Source organism: Mastomys coucha, unplaced genomic scaffold (genome assembly GCF_008632895.1).
Source record: "Mastomys coucha isolate ucsf_1 unplaced genomic scaffold, UCSF_Mcou_1 pScaffold13, whole genome shotgun sequence".
Classification (NCBI taxonomy): Eukaryota; Metazoa; Chordata; class Mammalia; order Rodentia; family Muridae; genus Mastomys; species Mastomys coucha.
In genome coordinates, this window is record NW_022196895.1 from 35,473,482 (window position 1) to 35,500,458 (window position 26,977).

The following is a 26,977-nucleotide window of genomic DNA, read 5'->3' on the forward strand; positions in this document are numbered from 1 at the left end:
CTGAGATTCTCTCTTCTATCTCTTGCATTCTGTTGGTGATGCTTGCATCTATGACTCCTGATTTCTTTACTAGGTTTTGTATCTCCAGAGTTGTCTTCTTTCTGATTTCTTTATTGTTTCTATTTCCATTTTTAGATTCTGGGTGGTTTTGTTCATTTCCTTCACCTGTTTGATTGTGTTTTCCTGTAGTTCTTTAAGGGATTTTTGTGTTTCCTCTTGAAGGGCTTCTAGCTGTTTACCTGTGTTCTCCTGTATTTCTTTGAGGGAGTTATTTATGTCTTTCTTAAAGTCTTGTATCATTATCATGAGAAGTGATTTTATATGTGAATCTTGCTTTTCCGGTGTGATGGTGTGTTCAGGACTTGCTATATGGGAGAATTGGGTTCTGATGATGCCAGGTAACCTTGGTTTGTGTTGCTTATTTTCTTATGCTTGCCCTCTGGTTATCTGGTTATCTCTAGTGCTACCTGCCCTTGCTAAATCAGACTGGGAACTGTTCTTCTTGTGATCCTGGTTGTGTCAGAACTCCTCAGAGTTAAGATGTCTCTGGGGATCCTGGGATCCTGGGCTTGTTAGAGCACCTGGGAGTGGAGCTTCTTCTGGGTGTTTTGGGACTAGTTGCAGAGTTTGTGCCCAAACACAGAGTTTGTGCCCAAAGTCTTCTCAGGGCACTGGCCCAGACTGACCGTTAGGAACCCCTGTCACTGGGCTGGCAGACTTCCTGTGTGCCTGGGTCCTGCTGGTCCCAGTTACTCCTGGTGTTGAGATAGATGTTATGTCCTCCTCACCTCTGATCCTGTTGTGGGACTGGCTGCGGAGTTTGCGCCCAAGGTCTACTCAAGGCACCAGCTCAGACAGACTAGAAGAATAATAAGATTTTATTATTTAATAAAGGATTAGAGTAGAGGTGTATGCTTTATTGGAGGGATCAGTTTAAAGAACTTAATAATGTTACATATTTAAAACATATGAGTGACATCAGCCAAGTCCGAGTCATGATCCTAAGGACATATGTGTGCTCAGGACAGCCCTGCATGTTATCCAACTGGAAAGAGGAAGTCATGGTGACTGAGACTGAATACCAAAGCTGAGGAATTCACCCAGCATTTCTCTCTCCCTTCTTTCCTACCAAAAAAAAGGGGGGGGGACGTGGAAAACTCCCCTGACAGTGTATCTCTTTTTTCTTAAGCATAATCATCCTAGGCTGGTGAACAAGTGGCTGGCTGCAGAGCTGTTTTGACCAACCAGAAAGAGCAGTTCCCTTTGACCTCTCATCATTTTGATTTCAGAATGGCAAGCTTCCCTGGCTGCCAGTTGTCTGGCCCTTGCTCTCTGGTGAATACTTATTTCCTTTCCTAAAATGTTTTGCTTTAAGGCTGTGGAGTTTTTCATTTTACCATAGCTTTTGAATATCGCCAGTTCAAAGAAACTTATTATAGTGTTTAAGAAGTTCAAAGAGGATATAATAATGACAGTACAAGATAGAGTCACGACCAGGAGAGAAATAGAGTCCTCAAGGCTTAAGAAAAGAAAGATGCACTCCTTGACTCCTTGTGATATTATAGATGCATCAGGCAGGAGACGGCATTTGAAGCATGCTTTGAATAACTGGATAGGCCATGGCTAGCATGAGCGCAGGGACATTAGAGGCAGAGGCATGTGTACCCACTGGAACAAGGAGCGGGGAACTTAAAGCGTGCCCAAAGCGCATGTCAACTACAGCTGTGGTGACAACAGGGTGGCAACCTGAGGTTCCTGGGCCAGATCCAGACAGGGCGGGGCTACAGTGTCTTCCTGTTCACTTTATTTGTGGCTTGTAGGGATTGGGGGATGGGGCGGAGCAGTTAATATTTTAAATGGCTATACAGGGTATCTACATAATAACCTCAAATTTGCTTATTAGTCTGCTATCTAAACTATTACGTCATGGTCATTCAATGGCCATGGTTTTGGAAGGCTAGCATGGTGGCTCATACCTGAAAATATCAGTGCTTGTCTATATGTATATAGGGGATTCAGTTAGGAGAATCAGGAATTTATGCATGTTCTCAGTTATATATCAAGTTCCAGTTCAACCCAGGCTGCATGAAATATGTCTCAAAAGAAGGAGAAGGGAGAAGGTAAAAAGTGATAGGGAAAGAATTGGGTGGTGGGTAGCTATAATCCTAGCATTTAAGAGGGCAAGATGATCTTAAATTCATAGCCACAAGACCAGCTTGGACTATATATAACAAGACTCTGTAATACACACACACACAGAGAAAGAGAGAAAGAAAGAGAGGGAGGGATGGAGGGAGGGGGAGAGAGAGAGAGAGAGAAAGAAAGAGAGAGAGCACGCTAGAGAGAGAGAGCTTGGACTATATATAACAAGACTCTGTAATACAAACACGCACACACACACTTGCACACACGCACATGCTCGAATGGGTTGAGACTATATATAGTTCAAGATTAAGAGTGCTCACCTCGAAAGCATGAGGCCCTGAGTTTAATCCACAGTAGCATGGAAGAGGGGTAAAAACCCAAAAGAGGGGAGTAATGAAAGGGGTTTTGGGTCCTCACTATGAGAAACCTTCAAATGAGGGAAACCTGCGTAGGCTGGAGAGTTGGAATAAAAGTTCTAAGTGTGCATTTGTTTCACAACATATCCAACCTTAAGTACAATTGAATCCAGGGGAATCGCATTACTGATCTTATGATTGCTTCTCATCCCTCTCTTTTTAGAACTTCATTTGCTGGCAAATATTTGCCATGCGATTATAGAACAAGATCTCTGTTCCCCCTATTCCAATCCACTTAAGGTGTTAGATCCAGAAAGGGGGGTTGTTGAGACTTATGCCCTGTGAGTCCATGGTGACCAGATACCGCTCGTCCGTGGAGCAGCTGCTGTGCTGGTGGGGAGGAGGTTCCATGTCTCCCTGCAGCGATGTGAGTGACATGTCTCTAGGGTGGGTAAGAGCTTCTCCAGGTGAAGGGAGCTGGCGAAGCTGCTGTCAAGTAATGAACTAAACTTTCACATGCAACTCTGCCAGAGGAATGGATTTATGCTACATTTAGTAAACAGTGGGAAGTCTCAACCTTTATTGAACAGTGTGTTTAAGAGATCTGTGTACATCTAGCATGCTGTCAGATGGGTCAAAAATAGGACTGGCTATTCCTTTGAGAATGTCTTAGTCATTATCCTCTGATTAGTGAGGAAGCATTGAAATGCTTCAAGCAGAGAAATTATATGGCAAAATTTATATTTTAAAATCATCACCAAAATGCCCCTTCCAAGTTAACCAAGTACACTTCATAGAATAGGGGCACAAAGTTGGGGAGATGGGTCTGGAGAGGGGGTAATATTATCAAAACATTGCACAAAATTTTGAAAGAACCAGTTAAAAAATAAAATAAAAATTTTGTTTTGTTCTCTGTGTTAATTTTTGCTTAGGTTCTCCAGGGTACATTTGAATCCCCTTCAAATTGAACAGAAACAGGGATGCTATTTTGTGACATCATAATTAATACTGTCTTACTGCATCTGCTTCATAGACAGTGCCATGTTTAAAGTATAAGAACTGGAAGAGAATATGAAAATCATATTCCTTTCATTTGTTTTTATTCACAGATGTTAAAATTATTTTTATTTCCCCTTAGTGAGAGGTGACTTTGCTGGAAAATCATTCAAAATTTTTTACAGTCAAGTCAGGAAGTCCTCAGAACTAAAAAACCAGGGGGCTGAGAAATCACAGTAAAGCCCACTGCCCCTGCACCCCTGGTATTGGGAGGACTCGTAGAAATCCAGGAGACTGGAGAGAGTTTTGCAGCTTAGCACACTGAAGGAGCAGGGCCAGGCACTGAAGATGGAATAGGGAAGACGTTCTTATAGCTTGAAATCAAAGCACAACAATTTTCCACATGCTTAGATTACTGAGTAAACAGTAGAATTCAAGGTGAGTCAGCTAGTCACTTGGAAGGAAGGAAGGAGAGTTGGAGGGTGCTGGCCTTTGCAACAGAGCTCCGCTCTCCTTGTCTCTCTGCCTCGTAAGCCTTTTGTGGTATCCAGACATTGGTACAGTTATAAGTATTTAGCCCTTCTAGCCGATGTCATTAGCAGAAAACCCTTTTCTATTGCTGGAAGCTCTGAACAGTGTATTATTTTAGACTCCTTATTTTATCTTTACAGGATTACTGTAAAGCTAAAAAGCCTGAGACTACCGCTGCTAATTTTAGATACTCTTTTGTTTTTGCTAGTCAACATTTTGGCTCTTATTGAAAATTCTCCCTGCTCACTTCTGAGTAGTGCAAACAGGAAACCTCCCCTGAGAGGAGACTGTATAGAAAAGTGTGCCAGATGGTCTGGCCTCTTGCTGTGTCCATAACATATTGTCCAACCTACTCAGAATGTGACATCAGAGACATCCTCCCTGACTTTCCTGTGCGCCAGTAAAGAAAAGAGGCTGTGGATGGTTGTATTAACTTCACTAAAGAAAGAAAAGTCCCTAAAATAGTCCGCATGAATTCTCAGTGAGGTGGGCAGGGTAGGGGGTTTGTTATGGTGCATAGAAGGTGTGCAGTAGGAGCCTTAATGGTGCCTGACTGAAAAGGTGGAGAATAGCATCAGTTGGGAGCTGCCAAGTGGAAATGTACACATGACACGGATTGGTGACATAAAATCTAAGCTATCCTTTGGCTTTCTCAAACATCCTAAAGAGTACAGTGAGCCATTTGGGTGGTAGATAGTACAGGAAATTATTTAAATGTACAAAGACAATGTTTGTTTATGGACAAGGGAACTTAGGACATTCTACTCAATTCTATTATAAACCTAAAACTACTTAAGCCATGAAGCTTAACACACAGACACACACACACACACACACACACACACACACACACACACACACACACACACACATAGTGCGGGAGCAATGGCTGCGTGGTTAAGAGTACTTGCTGCTCTTGCAGAGGACCAAGGTTCAGTTCCCAGCTCCCACATGGTGGCTCACAGCCATCCATCACTCCAATTCCAGGGGCTCCAACCCCTCTTCTAACCTCCCTTGATACCAGGCACACATGTGGTACACATACATACATACATGCAGCCAAAACACTCATGCACATAAAATAAGAATAAATAAAATGTTTAAGAACTACAGAGATGTGTGCACACAGACCTTGAAAGAGCACTTACAGTGTGTCAGCTTTACAGTAAGGGAAGGCTTGCCATGACGTTCCTGAGCACAGTCACACGTCACCCAGAGTCTTCACTCCTCCTAAGCAGATACTCGGCTGCCCTTAAAGCACCCAATTGCTGTTTGTTTTTTTCAGTGTTAGAAGTAAAGTGTAGAGAATAGGTAAATTTTGTAACAGGGAATCTGGGAATAATAAAGATAGCATGTTTCCATAAAAGCAGAATTTCATTAACAGGTTTTCTGGTCAAGTCCTGTTTGCTTTACAGTTTTAAGGGCCACCCATGTATTCACGACTCATTCATCTTTGTTGTAATAAAATGCGCCGTTATATCAAGATGCTAAAAGTACTTTCTACTTTTCTTTTCCAGAAATTTGAGGGTTCCATGTTTTACTCTTCCAAACTAATAGTGCTGCACACTCTGGGCAGAGGTGGTTCAGGGGACAGCTTCAGGGGTGGCTCCTTAGACAGGATACATGGTCTCATTGGCCTGGAGGACTCCAGATAGGTTAGGCTGGCTGGCCGCTGAGCTCTAGGGATCCCTGTCTCTTCCTCACCAGCACTGTTAGTCCTAGTGAATGCCGCATCTGGCATTTTCTGGGCAGGAAACCTGTGAGGTCCTTGTGCTGGCAGGGCAAGCACTTTACACCTGAGCCATCTCCTCTGCCCTGTTCTGCATATTACTTATGTCTTGTTAGACTGTGCAGAAGTGTCCAGGCCTTCCGTGCTGTTTCCCAGAATAGTAACATGTGGTTTGCATGCTTAGTTGGGATCATCTGAATTTCCCAAAAATGTGTTACAAATTGTTTCAGAAATCAGAATTAGCTACACAGAAAGAAGAAACACAGTATGTATCCCTCTTTCTCACTCATAGTCTTACAACACTATCCTTTGTCTCTAGCCACCTCAGGTGCCAGTCCAGCTAATAAAGTTGGCACTAGGCATTATTGCTCAGGGAGCAATCTTTTCCTGGATCCTTCCTGGAATTTCACGACCCTGCTGCAACCTTTTCTGAGATAGAAACCCTTGGAAGAAAGGTCTTTTTTCTTGTGAGCTTCTGAGTAAAATGCACGCATTACTGGCAATAGTGGTCATTGAGATCTGTAATTAGAACTAGCTTTCATGCAGGAAGTTGACATGTCTCATCATCAAACCCCTTGCCAAATATGTTATATCCAGAGAAGACTGTAAGTGTCTTTGAATGGCTGTCCATGAAGATGTAATGCTTAGAGTCCCCTCACCCCCCCACACACACACACTACAAGGGAATAGCAATCTTAAAGAGACAAAATGTATAAGTTAATAGAACACTATCGTTCCCCACTAATATTTTTCTACAACAGTAAGCTTGGCCTGAGTCTCACATCATGGCAGCTGTCTATCTGTTCGAAGGCAAATTGTACTGATGTAATTACAAGGATCTCATGCTAGTACAGCCAATGTGAACATGCCTTTGCCACATGCAGAAAACTTTCTGCCAGCATGTCTGTTGCAGGTGGCAGACTGTCACATTTGTCTAACTGAAAGGAATTCTAGGTGGCAGGTCTGAGAAATAACCCTATATTTCATTCTTTTTTTTTTTTTCATATAACAATGAAGAGAAGAAAAAGGAGGGAAGGAAAGAGAGACAGAAGAAAGAGAAAAATATTTTGATTATACAACAGTTCTTCATGGATTGCTTTTCAGGATGCGAATACACAGTGCTGCAGGGGACACCCTGGAAATGTAGCTGCTGGACTGTAGATGCGATCTTCATGTTGATCAGAATGGCAGTAGCCATGAGTTTCTACCTCCCCTTCAGTACATTTCAGTGGTTTGGGGTGTTCCACATGGAGCACCAGCCTTCTCTTATTTGAAGCCCACCTTCTAGTCATTTTATAGGCATATAGGATTGCCTTGCTGTGGCTCTCATGTATTCTTCCTGGCCTACAGAAAAGCACAACACTTTCTTTTTCTTTGGCTTTCCCTTTCAAAGGCTCTACTCAGGTTCTTCTCCCATTGTCTACTGGGGGCCTCTTATTTGTCAGTAGTAGTTCAAGAAACCAGCGATGAGTTCCATGTTTGTTTATGTGTCAGAGACCTTTCTCCTTTCTTTTAATGTTATATTTTAATGAAAACATACTTGTTTGGGTTTTATTGGGGAATTTGATTGTGTTTATTTTGTTTTGAGAGAGGATCGTACTAACCTTGAACTCATTATGTAACGCAGGCTGGCTTCTACTTATAATCCTTCTACAAGCCTCCCAAGCCCTGGGATTACAGAGACATGGCACTATTGCTGGCTCAAAGTTAATGCTTTAATATAGTCAAGTCTACCTGTATTTTCCTTTACAGTACACCATTGGATAAATCAACTCTGGATTTATCTTCTATGGCCTTTATTGTTTGCCTTTGGTATTAAGATCTGTAGTCTACTTGGAAATCATTTGATTTGTATGGAGGTGAGATAGGAGGCCCAGTGTTATTAGGTATCCAGTTATTCTAGTACTGTTTATAGAAGAATCCCTTACATTTTTATGTTAGAGAATCTAATCTATGAGTGCTATATTTACATCATTCTTACCCATGCTTGCAGATTTCATTTTAAGAACCATGTTTATGTCTCCATGACATCAGAACAATTGCTGTAACTTACTGTAGAACGGAAGAGTCAGTCCAGTGACGCTGTCTTTTCTTTTGTTTTCACTTCATGAATTTCATTTTGTAGGTAAAAATATTCGTTGGATAAACAGTGCCAGTTTTTCTAAATTCAGCTTAAGATAGTAATATGCCTATTAAGGAGGCATTGGGACTTCTTCGTAAACATTCAGATAGTTTATATTTGCTAATGCTTAACTCTTACAGTGTTCCCTCCAAAAATGAGAAATGTTCAAGGCATCCTACAAATAGCATTATAACTTGTGCATTTTCTTTGGTTGAAAGAAAACAAATATATTTAATTTTAGGAACCAGTTTTGGTATACCTGAGTGTACGATTAAAAAACATGAGAGACTGAGCTTACCATGGGCTGTGTACTGGTTCCCTCTATAGAGGGCTTTCTCTACAGTGAAGTTGAACTAGAACTCTTGTCCAGGCATCTCATTCCACATCAAGAGTTCCCCTCTCTGACTCATCTCTGGAGAAGATTCACCCTGTTCACTGAGTGAGCGGTAGGCAGTAGGCACCTCTGCTAACCTGGTTAGCTTGCTGTAAAGCCTGGGCTTGCTCCTCATCTCCAACCACAGCATCAGAGTCAAAGTTGATTTGAAACTTATCCATCAGAATTTTTTAAGCTGAAAAACAGAAAAGCTGTTGTGGATGAGTTGAGTATTTTAGTGCAGATTATTAGAAAAGTGTTTTTAAGAGCAACTGCCCATGACTATTAAGACCCTAAGGGAATTTTGTCAGCCAGCATCATTAAGACAAGGGATCATTCTATAACTGTCAGAATTTAAATATATGTAAAATATAATGGATGAGGAGAAAGAATCTGTGTGAATACAGAAACATACTTGTAAGTCACAACAGAACACAGAATGAGGTTCAAGAGCATATGAGCGTCTTTTTCTCTACTTGTTAAGCTGAAATCACATTTTACAAGTTCCTAAAGGTTGGCATATACATAGTGTCTGCTGTAAAATGCTGAGTACACACACTATGATGGAGTCTGTGATTTTCAGTTGTCACAGTTACACGTTTATTCCTGCAGCATTTGCCCAGACCCACTCTTGTCATCATGATGACCAACACTCTTTTCAGCCCTGCTCACCCAGCTGGCTTGACTTTCTTGCTCTTTGCATGATATTCTAACGCAAATCCTGTTTCTAGAAAACAGGTACTCACTGATTTGGAATTATATTACCCAGGATGCTTTTGTTTTTTCCATCTCCTTATTGGGAGAGAGGATAAAGACAAAAGAGATAAAGCCAGATGAGACTGGCCTTACTAGCTTCAGCATCAATTCCAGGTCTGAAGGCCAGCCCTAGCCCAGGCCTGAACTACAGGCACATGGGCTACAGATCATGAGTCACTTCTAACAGAGGAATAAATGCAAGTGTTATGTCTTCTCCACAGTGTGATGCTGGCTCAGGAGCCTTCAGCTTCTCCTCATTCCTTCTATCCGTCTTCCAGAGTTCTAGGCTAGCTGAATACTCACTCCTCCCATTTCTCTTGACTCCACCCCTCGTTCAGTGTCCCTAGGTGTGGTTGTTCATCTGTCTGTGTGCTTTCCTCACTTCTTAGCATTAGGCTGATATAATTTAGAAACATAAATATTGCTTCCATGTAGAACCAGAGCACTGAGAGGATATTACACTCATTTTCACATCATTGGAAATACCAGGAAAGAGAGGGAGAATCTAAGCTAATCTTAAAACCAAAGCAACCTGTCTAGTCTTTTGAACATGATAATGCTCAATGTTGTTGGAATGCATTCACTAGATCTCTTTTGAAAAGCTATTTGGCAGGATATATCGTGACCCTTAAAAGAAGATCCCTAACCTTTTACCCACTAATGTTACTTCCAGGAATTTATGCTAAGGAAACAATTGATGACACACAGGCAGTGATCCTCTTTAAGGATGTGATGGCAGTGCTATTTATACTGGCGAAAAGGGGAGAACAATCTAGACTACATACAGAATGACTACATAAATCAGGTATACCATACATTAGAATGCACTGTAGCCACTGAAAATGTACTAGAGCCTATTAAATGACATTGGAAATCTCATTATATTGAGTAACATCAACAAAACAACCTGCTAGCCATGCATATAATATTATGGTGATCCCAAAAGTCAGAAAGCATTGGCTAAGATGTAAAGTGATTATCAGCTCTGTAAATTATATACAACTTCCCTGCTTTTCTTTTTCTTAAGTATTTTTCCATTTTTATATAAAATCATAATTTGGTTATAAGAATTTGGAAAGATGAGCTTTCTTCCCCCTCTATCTCTTGTGCTGTGGACTGAACCCAGGGCCTTGCATATGCAGATGAACACGTTATGTCATACACCCTTCACCCAGGATAAACTTCATTTTTATTGGTGAGCTTATGTCTCCAGTAAGAGCACCCTTCCTCTTATACAAGCCCTATAATGACGGTGTAAAGACCCCCAAGTGTCTGCTGCTTCTCTGTTGGGACTGGAAGCCTGCCCACGTAACGCTGTTCATAGCATGGCAAGCGTGCCCTGGCTGGTACATCACACGTCCCATCTTTCAAGTGACTCACGACAGAGGGTGTCGAGCTGATGATATTACTACACACTGTACTTGAACTATCAGCCACAACCTCACAGGCTGCCAAGCCCTCTGCTTATCTTCTTCCTAAACTGTAACTCTCTCACTGTGTGAGATGTCAAAGGAACCGCCTAGGCAGACAACTCCTTTTGAGGGCACCATGGGCCAGCATGCTATAACTGGTGCAAGCCTTCCAATTAGATGCAAAGCAGCCCAGCAAACGTTCCTTCCACGCTAAAGTTGAAGCTGTTATTGCTGCAGTTGGGCCTGGATGAAGGCTTGGCGGGACTCCAGGAATATTTAGGGTGAAAAATGTGCTAGGGTATTCAACTGGGAACTACCCAGCTGGGCCGAGGCTTATAAGAAGCCTTTATAGGGGTCATCTGCTCAAACTCTAGTTAGAAAGTTATTTCCTCCCATTCTAACCTCTATTGTTTGTTATGTTTGGCTTTATTAGTGGGAAAAGAATCCAGAATTTCTTATTGGAGGTTTTAAGGCTGAAGGTGAAATTGACCATTTTCTGGTGACCTGACTTGTTTGGGATTGTAATGGTGTGAGAGGGTTTTGTTTGTGGGTTGGTTGGTTGTTAATTCTTGTCATTTTAATAAAGAACCTATAGCCAGCTGTTGCTATAGTAAAGAGGAAACTGTTGGTTTTACACACATGAGTTGTCATCGTCACCATCGTCATCATCATCATCTCTGCTCATTTTAAGTCCCTCCTATATGCTATATGAATTCCATCAAAACTAAAGGAGAATGTCTCCGTGTTTCTTAGAGAATCACTTCTATGTGTACAACCCTTCTGTTGTTATAAGCTCTCTTCAGCATATCAAAATGTATGCTGGTGCTGTTGATAGGGACATTTATGACACGCCTCTGAAGTATAAACTGAAAAGCATAATTGCCTTAGTAGTTGAACACATCATAAAAAGTACTGAAGAGGGTGCGTGTGATTATTACATGAACACCAGCACAGTGGTAATAGACTTGAAACTCTAGTCATTTCATAGCAAATAAATGTTATTGCTATGACTAAAGCAAACAAATAAAATACTGTTAGACATTTAAAGGAGCAGTTAATATTATGGCAGTTGACAAGAGACATGAAGAGTCACTTCTTACAGAAGCTACAATTGCCCTCCCCCTTCCCCTGCCCCCCCAATACTTTCAGCCATGTTTTACTGTTGAGCTGTCTGAGGATAGAGAAGAACACTCAGAACCCTGTATTGTATCCCCAGACTACACTTCCCGTACAGATGAGATAGGAAGCTACAGGCATTTCCTCAATAAAGAAGTCATTTTAAACTATTTCGTAAATCCTTTTGAATTGTTCAGTGGCATTGCCACAGGAACAGATTAGACCAGGCCTCTGAGTCCAAGTTCTTCCTTTGACCCTCCCATGGTACCACTTAGTTTTCTGGTTTTGGCCATGATCCAGGAGTCCTTTTTTAGGCCTTCCTGACTGGTACATTATGAAGTGGGACAGAGAGGGGCCTGACAAAGCTTGGCCTCCATTGCTGGCACAGTACTAAGGAGGGCTGCACAGCAGAGGTGAGGGACAGCTGTTCCTGAAGTGAGAGTCCCCAGGAGTAGTAGATGCTCAACCCATAGCAAGAGTCACCGACCTACCACCAGTGATTCTTACTGTCTTGGTTGTTGCTTTTCTTTTTCACCTGTTGCATCTTGTCAAATATGCTTTAAGCTCTTTGAGCCAGGAGCTTTAGCAAATTGTACTTACTGTCTTGCCTTGCTCATTATGGGTGTTCATCAATGAGTCATTGACGGACTGAATAAATTGATAAAAGGATCTACTCTTGAATTTTATTTCTTCCCTTGTATGAATCCCATCTGCTAGATGAGTCTACCAGACAGGACCCTGGAGACAGGACAGTGAAGTCTATGGATGAGTCTACCAGACAGGACCCTGGAGACAGGACAGTGAAGTCTATGGAATTTACTATGTGTTGTGTCATACTGAATCAGCGACTACATTTCCATTCTCCCTTGCAAATGTGGTAGATATCTGAAGGAAACTCATAAATCAGTGATTAAGAGAATCACTAATGCTGTGGGTCTGTCAAGCAGCTTTTGGGGGGCCTAGCGGAACAGTGTTCCCAGAGACAGAACACTGGCAACAAGACCCAGGCTTTGGGTCAAAGCATTGGGTGAATCTTTGGCACGGTCACTTAAAGACTGGCAAGCTTTGCTACTGTAGCCCAGGGATTCACATCTGTGAAGTGGAAATTCCAGCAGTGCCTGTCTGTGGGCTTGTTGAGTATCTTAGTGAGTGCCACTAATGTAGTTACTAGTTATCACCTAATACCTGCAGGGAATACATAGACAGTCCAGCTACAGCAAAGGAATAATACTCATGCTGACACTTAATTAAATGTTTCATCAGTTTCAAGGATATGAACTTCACACTGATTTTTTTCTGAATGCTGACGCAGATCTTCATGTTAACAGCATTTTACACACACACACACACACACACACATATTCTTGCATATAAATCCCCATCACATAAATTCCCATCTGTGACTGTCCTTTAGGACTGACTCCTGTCCACTGTACCTCCATAAAGAGCTTTGAACAGTCTAGCAGCCAGCTGAAGGTTCAGGCAGTGTGGCTGGTTACATGACTAGCTACACTCCTCATCTTCTCAGGCATCTGGGTTTGTACTTTTTGTGACATACTGTGATTTTTTCCCCCTAGGTGCTAAGGTGTTTGTACAATTTGCAGAAATAAGTCAGGTGGCCAATATGGCTAACTAAAATGTTTAAGCCAGATTATGATAATTTCAACCCTTCCTCTCTGGCCCTTGGTCAGCTGCCCATCCCATTATAAAATGGACAAATTTGAGGTTTTGGTTCCGTTTGTAAAATTGCCTGTTGGTTGGGGTTATTCTTGGAGTATCTTCAAAACAAGATAAAGCACAGACCTGGGCTGCACATCTCCAGGGAGCTGCTCATAGCCATAAGTGCTGTCTCTGAAAGGTGTGTGTCCATCCTGCCTGTCCCCTAGCGTGTTCTTAATGCACACTCAGATCTCCAATGGCACACAGCCCATGTAGTTAAAAATGTAAACAGGAAATTGTTTTCTGGCTGAATGGCCTTTGTGGCCCAGAAAAATACTCTTTTCTGCTGAGACATAACTTTAAAAGCACACAACAGTGAAAGCTAAAGGCTGGCGGAGAGTGAGGTCAGTGTATTCCAAAGCAGGCGGCAAAACACATGGATACTGATTCATGTAGGTAGGTCCACTGCCTGTCCACCAATGGCCAGTGGTAAATAGATAGTGGAGAACCTCAGGCCACTGAGAAAGCATTTGTGAGGCAGGCCAAAGAGGCTTGTCTGTGCATTACTACCTCAGACACAGAAGACTGACCTGGAGCATGGAGACTTGACAGCATGCCTCTGGACTTTGGTGCTCCCGTGTTCTGCTCTAGCGCCCTGTCATTTGGCCTCCCATAAACCACCTGTGCTCCTTTCGTGGCTTCCCTATGTGCTGATGAGTTTTCTGGTTGTTGTGTCTTGCAGCCCCCCGAATCCAAGCCCAACTTCACCCCTCTCGCCATCATGGCCGATGTTCTCGGCGCCATCCAGCCCTATGCCCACCTCATCCACGTCCAGCGACTCATCCCCCATCAGGTCTGTGGCAGGGTTTGTTTGGTTTTATGTTGCTGCCGTTGTTCTCTCATTGGCTTGGTCCTCTCTTCATGCAGTGTTCAGCCTCCTCGTCAACTTTGTTCCCTGCCATCCAAACCTGCACTTGCTTTTTGACAGGCCAGAAGAAGTGGTCCATGAAGACTCCAGGTAAAAGTACGGATGATGACTGACCTGTCCCCGTGTATGCAGAGCTGGTCCGGGACAGTGGGGGTCTCCCCTGCTCTCCTGTGACCCCATCCTAAGAAACAAAGCCAAGAGGCACAATACGCATGGCCTTGCATGGCATTTTAAAAATACCCTTTCCACCCTTTACCCATATTAATCCTTGCTGCCCGGAACAGAATCTCCAAAAATAGCACCTATTTTGAATGGTTTTCTGAATCATTTGGGCTCTCCATGTTTTGGTGGAAGATAATATTCTAGGGGTCAATGTTGAGACATAAGTTGGCCTTTCCTTGTCACAATTTTATCAGGTACTATCTGGCACCATATGCTTATGGGTTGGGCCGGTAACCCTGAGCATTGACAGCTAGCCACTGAGACCAGATCCACTGAATGAGAGATTAGTATAACGTAGAATAAAAGTCAGAGACATGAATCACTTACTCTTCAAATTACTCAGGGCTTCCACCTCCCTAGCCCCCATGTATTCCAGGAATCTTCTGACCTCCCAGCCCATTTGTATCTCTATAGGTCATAAACCCTAAGTGCTCATAGGAATAGGCACCATCTCTTTTTTGAGTGGCTTGATCTAGTTCTTCTCCCAGAAGGCCATGCTGCAGTCCTGCCTTGCAGAGCTCCACAGCCAAGTGGTGTGGGGGTTTGCTCTTGGGCTCTTTGTAGAAAAGCAGCTCTTGAAATTCAGGGAAAGAGGGGAGCAAAGACCCTGCAGGCTTCCTCTATGTTTGGGACCCTCACTGGGCATCTCGCAGACCAGGCCTACAAATTCAACAAGCCAAGTGCAGAGTCCAGGTAGAAGCATCACGAGCATCCTTAGCCTTGGTTAGAATTCTGCATCCCGCCTTTTCTCCTTAGCAGTGAGCCCATCACACAGGCTCACCTAATTCATAAAGCTGATGCTCACTGTTTAGAAAAGCCACACTGTCTGTGTATGCAAGCACATGACTTATTCCCCCCCCTGGGCATCTTCACATCTATTGTGTCATTCTGTCTCATGTGAGAACCAGAAGACAAATGGTTTGAACCATATTGTAGAAAAAGAAAACGATCACTTTATTAAATGAGAGCCACGGCAGAGTTAGGGGTGCTTGCCATCTGCCCAGCATTTTTCCTCTAAAGACCTGGACAGCCCCAGTGAAGGTTCTGTGCCATCCCAGCCCTCAGCTCTGCGGGTGAGACATGACTTTCCATTTAGCCTGGTCCTAGACGATGGGAGAGATGGCTCTGCAATATGTTCTTTTTCTCCTCACCCCATAGATAAAGTAAAAATTAGGTACTGTTTTCCTAACACTTAAGCTACTTGTGAATTATTCGTTGGGCAGTGAATAATTCTTAAATCTTAAGCTAGTGTCTCCTTAGGCACTTAGGAGATAATTTCCTTTCTAGCCACCAGAAACCATGTGGATGATACCAGTTAGGTCAGTCACTGACCCATGAGGACCTGGAGCAGAACACCTACAATGGCTCACTCACTTATTAAATAGCCTCAGGCATTAGGGGAATGGGGCTGGCCTAGAGGCAAGTAAATGGCTGCTCAGTACTGCCTCCTCTGGCCTCTGTTAGAGGAGCACCATTATGAGGCTTTCCCACAATCTTTTAGGAATCTGCCATTTTGAAATAGGCAAGCCACAGTAGGGCTTGGAATTGGGTGTCATGGAGTTACTGCTTATGCTAAGATAAGCACAGATCAGGACCCTGCTGGAAAAGACAGCCCATTAGGAGACCAGAGACTGGTTCCAGTCCCTAATTGCTGTTACAGTGTCTAGCCAAGAGGTGGGGGCATACACCCATTGTTCAGGTCTAGTGTCACCTTTCCCCAAATTGACTAAAAGAACACAAAACTTCAAATTACCTTCCTTTGACAAGGCTTTTAAGGACAGACTCTGGATGAGGCCTAATTAGGGTTCCTGGAAACCTGTGGGAAAGGCTTCCTCTCTCCCTTCAAGACACTTTTGAGCTTCTTGTTTCAAGCTCAGAAGTAGAGATGCCTTTTCAGCACAGAAGAACACGAGCCCTGGAGGAGCCCCCCTTTAACATTTGCCCCGTCTCTCTACCTGCCAGTCCCCTTCCCAAGAAGAACCCATATCAGACCCCCCCTAATTTGTATCTGGGCCCCAGAGAACTGCCTTAATGCTCAAGCCACTGCAAGCTGCCCCCTCCCCCTCCAGTAGCTTGTACCGTAGAGTGGGTTGTCATTCTGCAAGCTTGCAAGGGCATTTGAGGGAAATTCCTCTGAGTGTTTTCCTGGCCTCATTCCATGCTCAGAGGCAAAAATTAAAAGTGAACCAGCAGAAGGCTCCAAAGTTGTTCATGCCCTTGAAGGCCCAGCCCAGCGCTGAAGAATGCTCTGATGGGAACTGTGTCCAGCTGCAGAGGAGGGCAGGAACCAAACAACCGACAATGCTGCCTTCGGTCAGAGTTAGAGCATCCAAACCCAGGTCTCTAGCCAACACGATCTTCCATTGGGGCAGGACTTGGAGCAAACGCTTTTGAGACTTTGACAGGGAGCTGTTGGGTACAAGACTGACAGCAATGGCAGACTTTTAACAAGACATAACTTCCCCAGTTAGAGTTGCCAGATATGCAAAACAAATAAACATACAGCCTACTGAGATTTGAATTGTACATAAATAAAAATGTACTTCTTAGTATATGGATATCTACTTAAATATCCATACTTAAAATATATTTAAATATACTTAAAAATATTATTTGCATAAAATTCAGATCTGACTAGGTATCCTTTCTCTGGTGACCATACTTGTGGGGAATGGGGACAACTCCCTTTAAAAGCATGCCCTCTAGGGCTAGACATGCAGATAAATGCTTGCCTAGGATATCCACATTGCCCGGGGCTTGATCCCCAGCACTACCAACGTGTGTGTGTGTGTGTGTGTGTGTGTGTGTGTGTGTGTGTGTGTGTATGTGTGTGTGTGTGTGTGTGTACACATGCATGCATACATAAACACACCCATTCTGTCCCTCTCTGAGTCCCCCTCTGGTTTCTGTATATTGTTAGGTAGTTGGAGAGGATCTTCCCAGTGATTGTCAGCTGTTACAGAAAAACAGACTCTCTCCTGACCCTCATCTTTACTTTTAACACACTATTTTCTTAGTATTTCATTACTAAATTGCAACTTTTTAATATTGGTGGAGTGTGAATCCCTTCAAATAATAATTGTGAATGCAAGAGACCATGACCTCTGCTCTCCCAATTACCACACAGTCCTAGTAGTTTCCTGGGTGGCTCCTATTCTGTTCTGTTACCTTTATTTAATGAGTTTAATAAGTTACGTCTAGGAGAACGCTATCCAGAGAAAGCTTTCCTTCTCTGGTCTCTCCGGACTATGCCATCCTGTGCCGCCCTGCCCTCAGAGGCAGCCCTGCCTCAGCATGGTCTCTACCTTGGCTACCTTGGCCTTGGCCTGCATTCCCCTTTTACCCTGCATGTCATACAAGGCTCCACATGCTTGTCAGTATAAGGCTTGGCTGTTTTAGTACCTTTTGCAGCCTCCAGTAGTCAAGGAGGCAGAGAAAGGAGTACACTTTTGTCCAATCTGAAAGGCTACACACTGACTGCTTGAGCCCTTGCTAACCAACATTCAGGCTCATTGTTTAATGAGATGACACCAGAAGAGCTGTGTCCAGCTGGAATCAGTGAAAACGAGAGGCTTTCCTCCCCATCCCCGGTGTCTCTGCATTATTCTATCCCCCTTTCTCAGGTCTGCCCTTCCCACCATCATTCCTTGGCTATTAGAAGACCAGAGAGAACTGCAGTAAATTGAACCTTCCCTGGCAACACATTCTGGATAACCACCAATTCTGCTCACCCTACTACTGTATGACAGACTCTCTCGATTGTCAATCTTTCAATTTTCAAGGACCCAGGACTCAAAGGAATGGCCCCACTCTAGGTTTCCATCACTCATGCCTCATCCTTGCCAAAGAGAGCCTGCACTTGGCATCCCTAAGCAATAGTAGTTCAGAAGATCCAGGATGCTCTGCCTCCTCAGCCACTAGAAGCCAGTGCACACTGGGGGCTGGGGTACCACCAGCTCCAAGAGCCTCTCAACTGAAGACACATCAAATGACATACATCTTTTTGACTTGTTTCTTAAGCTAGTGCTCCTTCTGGCTCTTTTAAAACAATGTGCCTCTGAATTCCAGAGTGCACTCCCTCAGATGACTTGGAGAAAGTCACTTGTGACAGTTAGATGTCATTGTGACTCACGAGTCTGCAGACTGCTGAGAGTGGTCAGGTGCCAAAGTCAAACTTGACAGAAGAGAGTAAATTTACCCTGCCCTCACGAATGACATCACATGACGGCCTCTGATGGTCAAACTTTGCCCCTGTTTTCTGGTGGATAGCTTTTTGCTGGAACATATCCCCCACTGGTTTGTTTACATGTTGCCCCTAGCTGCTGTGTACAGCAGTGTAGCATGAAGTAGTTACAACAGAGACCACATGCCTTCCAGAGCTCAAAGATTGGCCCTTTCACCACAGAAATGTGCCAGCCTCAACTCTGGCTGCATGGAAGAATCACTTGGAAAGTGACATACAAATAGTCCCAGTTTCAATTCTATTACGTATGGTTCTATCTGAAAGTCCATAGGACATGTAAATATTCTTAAGGGCATCTAATGACACGGAAAGAATGCTGTCAATACTCATTGACAAAGAGATCCCAAAATAGAATACGAGATCAACCTCTATCCCTTCCTTTTCCCGTGCCCTCTGTAAACTGCCACACTGGTGCACATGTGTGCTCATACACCACCTTGTACACCTCTGCCATCCTTGCTCCCCTTGGGGCTGAAGAGTTTCATCTCTAAAATGTTGCCCCACCAGCAATGGAGAACATTTGTGGAAACTCATGGCTACCCCTGCCTGGGCTGAAACCTGGCTCTGCTGGAGTTTCTCCTGGATTTACTGGGCATTGTCAGCCTCCAAGAGCAAGTGTTGGTCATATTTTGCCAAGCTCTGGGTCTGTTCCTACTTGCAAGCTCTCTGTCAGGACAGCTCCTTCCTCGCAGGTCCAGCTGTTATAATTCCCAGGTAAAGTTTCTCTGGGGCACAAGGTGACCCTGGAGAATTGTGGCTTCTTAGAGCGTATGGCCTTTTCCTGATTCTTCCTCAGTTTTCTCCTGTGGCCTTTCCAACTTGCCCACCTCCTGTTTTGCCATCTGGCTGCCTTGTCCGGGCTCTTCCCAGGAGAGAGGACTAGGTGGCTTGCAGGGGAAGGAAAAAAGAAACCTGAACTATCTGTGGCTTTTTGGGGTTAAAAACAGTTAAATAAATAAACTTGCCTTTCCACACAGCACACCGCTCCGGAAGGCAAAGGCTTTGTATGCCTGCAAAGCTGAGCACGACTCGGAGCTCTCCTTCACAGCAGGCGCCATCTTCGATAATGGTGAGTTTGAAGGGAAGCAAATGGACAAAGTTCCAATCTGGGGGCATGGGTATCTCTCCCCAAAATTAGACTTCTGGAGTATTACCATCAGTAGACCCATATAGACATCTAGTCACTGAATTGTTTCGAACTCCGAGTGAGACTGTACCTGGCCTGGGTGATTAGCATTTGTGAGCAAGACAGGGTCAGAGACAAGGGACTGGAGTATAGGATGGTGGCAGTTGGGCAGAGACCCCAGAGGAAGTTAAGTTCACCTGTTCTGTCCTGTTTTCCCCTTGGGATCTGGGCCTGAATTATCTTTAGTAGACAAGGCCCACTCCCCAGACAGCAATGTAGGCAGTAAGCCTCCTCCCTCAACCTTGAGGGCACAGAACAGACTCCATAGTGTGATGTCACCTGTACCGCCGCAGCGGCCTGCCCCAGCATCCTGGTGTAAGTGTATTGTGGCACTCCATCAACCTGCAGTAAGGACCTGCTTGGTGCACCATTGTCCTGTGCCTTTTCTGTCTTCCTTCCTAAAAGCATACTTTATAATTAGAAGTGAAGCCATAGCTTGGCATAATTATTTACCTAAGTGGAAAATCTGGATTCCTGTGCAAATAGCAAGTTTCTGGGACAGTTGTTTTCCATGGGTGAAGTTCTCCTTCAGGGTTACAAGCAGTTAATTCTTTTTCCTTCAGAGGAAGCCAGAAAGGCAGCTGCCTGCTTCCAGAACCCGTGCATTTGCTCTGGCTACTCCTTGGCCTCATGTAGAGTGAAGGCAAAGGGCATAGCAATCTGGCTGGGCACCCCTGCCTGGCCCTAAACCTACCTCTCCCCATGTGACAGAGAACCAGCAGAGGTGGAGGGCAGTCGAGGTGCCTGCACAGCACTGGAGAGCCTGAACCCTAGAGCCAGGACACAGTACATGTCCCAGCCTAACCATTTGCTCTGATGTGACCTGAAGCACTGCCATCACCCCACAGTGACCTGGTTCTCTTCTCTGTCACAATAGCTAAGACACCTATCTTACAGGGCATGGTAGAAGGACATCAATCTAATATGTAGTGTGTATAAAATGGCACTTAATGTATAGGAGGTATTCAGTATGTTTCCTCTTTTATTGTCAGGATCTTGTATCTATCTTAGAAAAAGACCATGGCACTATGACCTATAAGCAAGGGTAGCTTTACCTTTTGGCCAACATGGTCCCAGCCTGACTGTCTATCAGCTAGCCATAAGTTGGAGGCTGCCATCAAATCTAGAGTTCCTGGCACCATGTGTATCCCACACCCTGTATTCTGCCCACTTATTAGTCAGGCATGAGTAGACAGAGTGGGAAACAGCATACAGTGCAGGGAGAGTCCCAGCCTGGGCCTCCTGGGCCAGCAGCAATTGGGACAAATTTGAAACTGTATGTGTCCTGATAAGCCCAAGGTCCACTGTGATGCTTCCCCAAGTCCAAAGTACTGTCCTAAAACTTTGACTCTGTTGACTTTCTTCTCAGAGCTTTAATAATCAGAGCATATAAAATGGCCAGTGCAGCCACCTCTCCTGCCTGAAGCTGATGCTTGCAAGTCTAGCAGACTGGCATGTATAATAGGTCAGCTGAAGACTGCCCCTAACCATGCCATGGTCAGGATGCCCTGCACAGACCAGCTGTAATAACACAATGCAGGTTCCCCTGCAGACAAATCAGAATGGGCATCCCTGATGGAGCAGCTGTGCCCCTGCCACAGATGAGCAGTATATTCAAAGTTATGCAACTCTCACCATGATTTAATTCCAGGACAACACAACACACACACACACACACACACACACACACACACACACACACACACACCCATACTCTTTAGCAATCATAGTGGTTTTACCCCTAAACTTTCTCTATCCAGCCCAAGGGAACTGCCTAAACTATATTGGCCTGCTTTGGACATTTCATACAAATAGAATTACATAAAATGTGTTCTTTGAAACAGAATTTCCTTTTTATAATGTGATTTTTTCACACTAATCCATATTATAACATGTATCTACACTTTATTCTTTTTTATGGCCAAGTAGTATCTCATTGTGTGGCTATACCACCTTTTACGTGAACATCCATCATTTAATTGCTGGAGTACCTTATTGGTTCTCATTTTTTCACTGTTAAGAATGCTATTCTATTGACATTAGTGTTTGAGTGTTTTAAAAAATAAGTTCTCCTGGGATTGCTGGATCACATGGCAACTCCATATTTACTGTTTGAGGAAATGCCAGACTATTTTTCCAAGGAGCTTGTACCTCTTTGCATACCCCATTTCATTTTTAAGTTTCCTTTTTGAACAACAACACAAAGTCAGGCAAGTACCACCATGACTCTTACTTGCCAGGGCCTTTCCTTCCCAATGGGATGCTCTGCCCAGCCAGCTCTGGGACTCCTCCCACTACCACGAGGTAACCCTCACAAACCCTCTAAAGACACACGTAGCAAGAAGAGAAGTTTGGTTCCCTTCCCACAGGCTCCTGCAATCTCCAGGGGCCTCTCACAGTTCTTTTATACTGACATTGTGTGCATGCGTGTGACTGTAGGCATGCTCATGCCATGATACACACATGGAGGTCAGAGAACAACTGTCTGGAGTCAGTTCCTTCCACCTTTTTGTGGCACAGCATCTCCCTTGTTTCTGCTGTGTGCTCTAGACTCCATCCAGTCTGGCTTCCAGCCGGTTCTCCCTGCTTCCTATCTTACCTTAGCAGTTCTGGAGTTTGGAAGCACACCATTGCCTTGGCTTTTAATAGAGGTTCTGGGGTTCAAACATAGGTCACCAAGTTTGTACTGCAAGTGTTATCATCCTTTGAGCTGTATCCCTGACCCCAGTCTGAATGATAATCCACTTTCTAGACTGCTTTACCTGGTAATATTTCACTGGGTAATTTTTCCCTCTATTCTAGAAGGGAAAAAAAATCTACTTTCATTCTATTGGAGAAATCAGGCATTACAGAAGGAAATAATGACATTAGGTAAAGTGGCCATTTCCTATTGTTCCTATATAGACTCTAGAGAGATAAGATAAAGCTTATGTCAGTGGCCTCAGTGCTCTATGCAGCTGTCAGATTAAAGTGTCCTTCTGACAGGTTTTGAATGTGTATGCCATTGTCATGTGTGTGCTTTGTGTGCGGAGTATGGAAGGGAAGAGAAGGGTGTGTTGAGGTGAAAGTCTGCTGTTTCATAACCAGTAATCTCTCTGCCTTGGGATTTCAGGGCCCAAACTTTGACTCTGGAGTGGTGCTTAGTCAGCTCCTAGACTCTATGTAGCAGGAGATAGATACGCAATACTGGGAAATATTTCCAGTGTCAGCTCTTGCCAATCTACCAGGAAACTGCCCGCTCTACCAGCACCTTAGACAGTAACTGGAAAGAGAAGTAATTTGTGTTCTCAGGAGTATTATTCATCTGGAAGCAGTATGATCGTTACCTAGAAAATTCACGTGGCAGTAGCCAAAATTGGGTTCTTGGGATACTCTTTTCAAGTTTTGAGATGAGAGTCTGGGAGGCAGATCAGTAGGTGTAACACATTTGTCCTATGAGTCCTCGGCCCTAGCACCCTTGTCAAAAGCTAAATGTAGTAGAGTATCTGTAATCACATTGCTGGGGAGACAGAGACAGGCAGTTGCTTGCTAGCCATCTTCTCTAATCAAATCCATGGGTTCCAGGTTCGATGGGAAACTCTGTCTCAAGAAATACGGTGGAGAGTGACCGAGGAAGACACCAATACTGAACTCTGGCGTCTACATACACATATACACTTGTGCACACACATCTTACTTAACACACCACAGCTTCAGAGCACATCTCCACAAACTGATGGTCAACTGCTTCTTTCTGTAGTTAAAGTTTTATTGGAGCACAGCCCTCCATGGTCTTTTGTTTTTATGTTTTCCATCCTCTGTGGCCCTTTCTAGGGAGTTTACAGGCCACCGTTCTGAGATCACATCTAGCTTTTCTGGGTCTTAGGGCCTTGTATCTTCTCTAAGCATTCCTGGCTGATAGCATGAGAGCCTTTGGATTGTACCTTTCTGCGTTCCTTCCCTCTACCCATGTCCCCATCTTTTTTCCCCTTCCCTCCCACCCTCTCTTCCTCTCCCTCTCCCTTTCACTGTCTATTGATAATCTGCCACTACCCTAAGGGGACATATATGAGAACCTAGCACAGTGTCTGGCCCCAGATAGGCACTTATAAGATATTTTGTGTAGTGAGTAAATGCCTGCTAGTCACACATGCCTATTAACCCAGTGGGGGCTTCTTCCCTTTGAGGGTAGCCAGCCATTACAGATCTTAGTCACACACTTGCCCATTGTCCATAGTGAACAGGATACCTGTTTTAGACCAGGTTATGCCAGGAACCTGTACTGTACCCAAGGCTGTAGCAAAGACAGAAGTTGGGCCCAAGCCCAGTAGCAGCTTATATGATGTGCTCACTAGGCTAGATTGCCACTAGGCAGCTCCTAGTAACGCATCGCATCATGTATATAGTACATTGGACACTGGTGCGGGTCAGCCTGCCCACCACTTAAGAAGTGCTTCACCAGTCAGAGTCCTGAGCAGGCATAAGCACAGTTGTGACTGCAGGCTGCGTGGTCAGATGTCCTGGGGCTCTGCTGTGCCTCCGCTATCTCCCAGCCCTGTAATTGTTCAGCTGGCTGCTTAACCTTTTGGAGCCTTGGGTTTTCATCTGTAAATGAGGATACCAGCAGAACTGGCTTTATTTTCACACTGAAACTAATACAGGTGGAGCGCTTGTTAGTAAAGTTTCTGCTATTTAGTGTGTGTTTAACCTCTTCATACCATTAAGAACCACCTCCAACTGAAGCAAAACAGGATAGAACAGAGGAAGGGTTTACTCTCAGTTCAAATTCTGGTTCTACCCATATGACTATATCCACTTAATTTGTCTGAAATTGCAAACATGTGGCCCTCATGATACTCCCCCTTTAAAGAGCTGGGCTGTGTCATAGTGGGTGGGGGAGTTGCTGAAGGTTGTTGAGCCAGATAGTTAATGAGAAGTCAGATAGCAAAGCAGAGCTTTGTCACTGCAGCAGGTATCAATAGGACCGATGAACACTATGTGAGGTATGCTGTGAGTTTTCCAGAAATCAGGAGGTAGGAGGAACATGTAGAAGCAAGTCCATAATACTGTTTATGAACGAGCTGCAACTTCACCTGAGCCCCGTATAAGACCAGGGGACAGAGTGTAGTGGGGCTTCTGGGCTCCCTCCTCCACCAGCTGACGAGAGCTCAGACGTTCATTCTTAACTACCACCATTATCACAAGGATATTTGACACACAAAAGTCACAGCTTTTTACTTCTGCCAACCAGTGGCAATGCAGGTGCCTCGGGCTGAGGAACCTGCAGATTCCAGGAGCACATAGATAAAGCTGGCACATTGTCTAGCAGTAGGATTTAAGAAACCCTGGCTTAAAGACCCAGTGAGTCAGCAGACACTTACAAAGACTGCATCACCCCTTGAAGCCTGGGTGGTACATCTCTAGGCCTTTGTGGTTTCTTCACAGGCTTCTGACAATTCCATTCCGGTTCCTAGATAACTACCTCACTACCTGTGCTGTTCGAACAGCTCTGGGAGGAGGTGGACACACATCCGCCCACTGAGCAGCCATGCTATGGAGGGGCAGAGCTGTTTTGGTTGTCTTTATTTTGTTCAGATATTTTTTCTTTCTAACTCAGTTTTTTGGTTTTTGTTGTTGTTGTTGTTGTTTTGAGAGAATTGGTTTATTTTGTTTACTTTTGGTTCTAAACATCTAAGGTTTACTGAAGCTTTGGTATGTGCAGCCCAGACTGGCTGGTCAAAGGTACCTGAGGTCCTCCTGTCTCTTTCTCCAAGTACCGGGATAGCAGATGCACCCTGCCCCAGCTGGCTTTTTACATGGTTTCCGAGAGGCTGAACTCTGTCCTTGGACTGATAGACCAAGGGCTATCCCCACCTTTGTCATGGTCCCAGCCCCTTTGCTGGTGATTTATGGAGGGAGTGCCTTACTTCCTGACTGCACTGGGAGTTAACAATACACTAAGGGTGGCTCCTTTAATCCACACCAGAAACCACAGAAAAGATCCTGCCACCATTGTAGAGGTGCAGACTGGAAGTCAGCTGGTGGCCAGGCAAATGGCAAGCCTACTCAGTGTTTCTTATAGTAGCCTAGAAAGCCCCTTCATAAGTGGGGAGGCCAAGTCACCCCTAAGTGCTTCAGACTCTTCTCTTTGTCCTCCCTGCAAGTCTGAGGAATCATCTCCTGAGGTCTCATTCTTCACTGGTGGGAGGAAGTTAGGCAGGGGTTTGAAGGGCAGCTAATAGTTGTCTGACCATGCCTTCCCCTAAGGAAGTGTAGAAATGCCTCTACATACTTTAGCTCTTCTAGAAGCCTTGGAGCCTGTAATTTTGTTTCCTCCCCATTGGCTTCCATCAGTTTCTGTTCTTCTTTCCCTACAAAGTGAAACTAGAATTTTACAGTAGTGCTGGGGCGGAAGTGCATTTCTAAAACAAGCTCAGGAAGTCGCTTAATTAGCCCAGGAAAGGAACAGGGGGAAATCCATTCTCTCCACACAATTTTGGATAACTAGAGTTTTCCTAATCCATTTAGATTGAGTACCTCTACCCCACCCCAAAATGACCTGTACTTGTTTAGCTGTTTCACAGTAGGAACACCCCCATTTCCCAGACACACTCATCACTGAGGTTCACGCTTCCATTTCTATTCCTTCCCACTATGGTATTCTTTACAGATTCAGCCAGCTCTCTCCATTTCTTCACTCTTGGTATTTCCCATAACAGAAATGGATCTATATTCTGTAGTTGTTGGAAAAAATCAGAAGGATGGGAGCTTTGAAAGTTCAGTAGAGGAAGCAGACGGCTTTTTGACTTGTTTATAGGAAAAACTCTAGAGTATCGTGGGTGGAACAGAAGGGAAGCATTCCAAGTCTGCAACATGAGGAAAGGGTCTGTGAGGACATGAGAAGCAGGGCTGTGGACTTAAGGACACAAAGCAGATAGGTCAGGCTATGTGTGGTGGCTCAGGCAGCTAATCCCAGGGCTTATAATGCTAAAGCAAGAGGGTTGCTGTGAGTTCAAATTAGATTTGTCTTAAAAAGAAAAGATAAAAAACAAAAATGAACCAACACACAAAATAGATTACCAGTAAAGATGAGTTCTTAACAATCTTCCCAGGACATGCCATTTGGTACATAGTGTATAGTGGATGGCCTGGGTTGATGTGTGCATGCATTGTATGTATGCAGGCATGCATGCATGGGTGGGTGGGTGGATGGGTGAGTGGATG

The 26,977-nt window shown here is 44.2% G+C and overlaps 1 protein-coding gene across 2 annotated transcripts in view; it reads left to right on the forward strand.

The window, feature by feature from the left end:
• The window catches only part of Arhgap26 (Rho GTPase activating protein 26), a 430,094-nt gene that overhangs the window by 397,236 nt on the left and 5,881 nt on the right, over positions 1-26,977 (forward strand). For both annotated transcript variants that reach the window (XM_031365552.1, XM_031365553.1), the window contains 2 exons: positions 13,938-14,048; positions 19,566-19,657. In XM_031365552.1, coding sequence (XP_031221412.1) covers positions 13,938-14,048; positions 19,566-19,657 — 203 coding nt within the window. The remainder of the gene's footprint in view (positions 1-13,937; positions 14,049-19,565; positions 19,658-26,977) is intronic.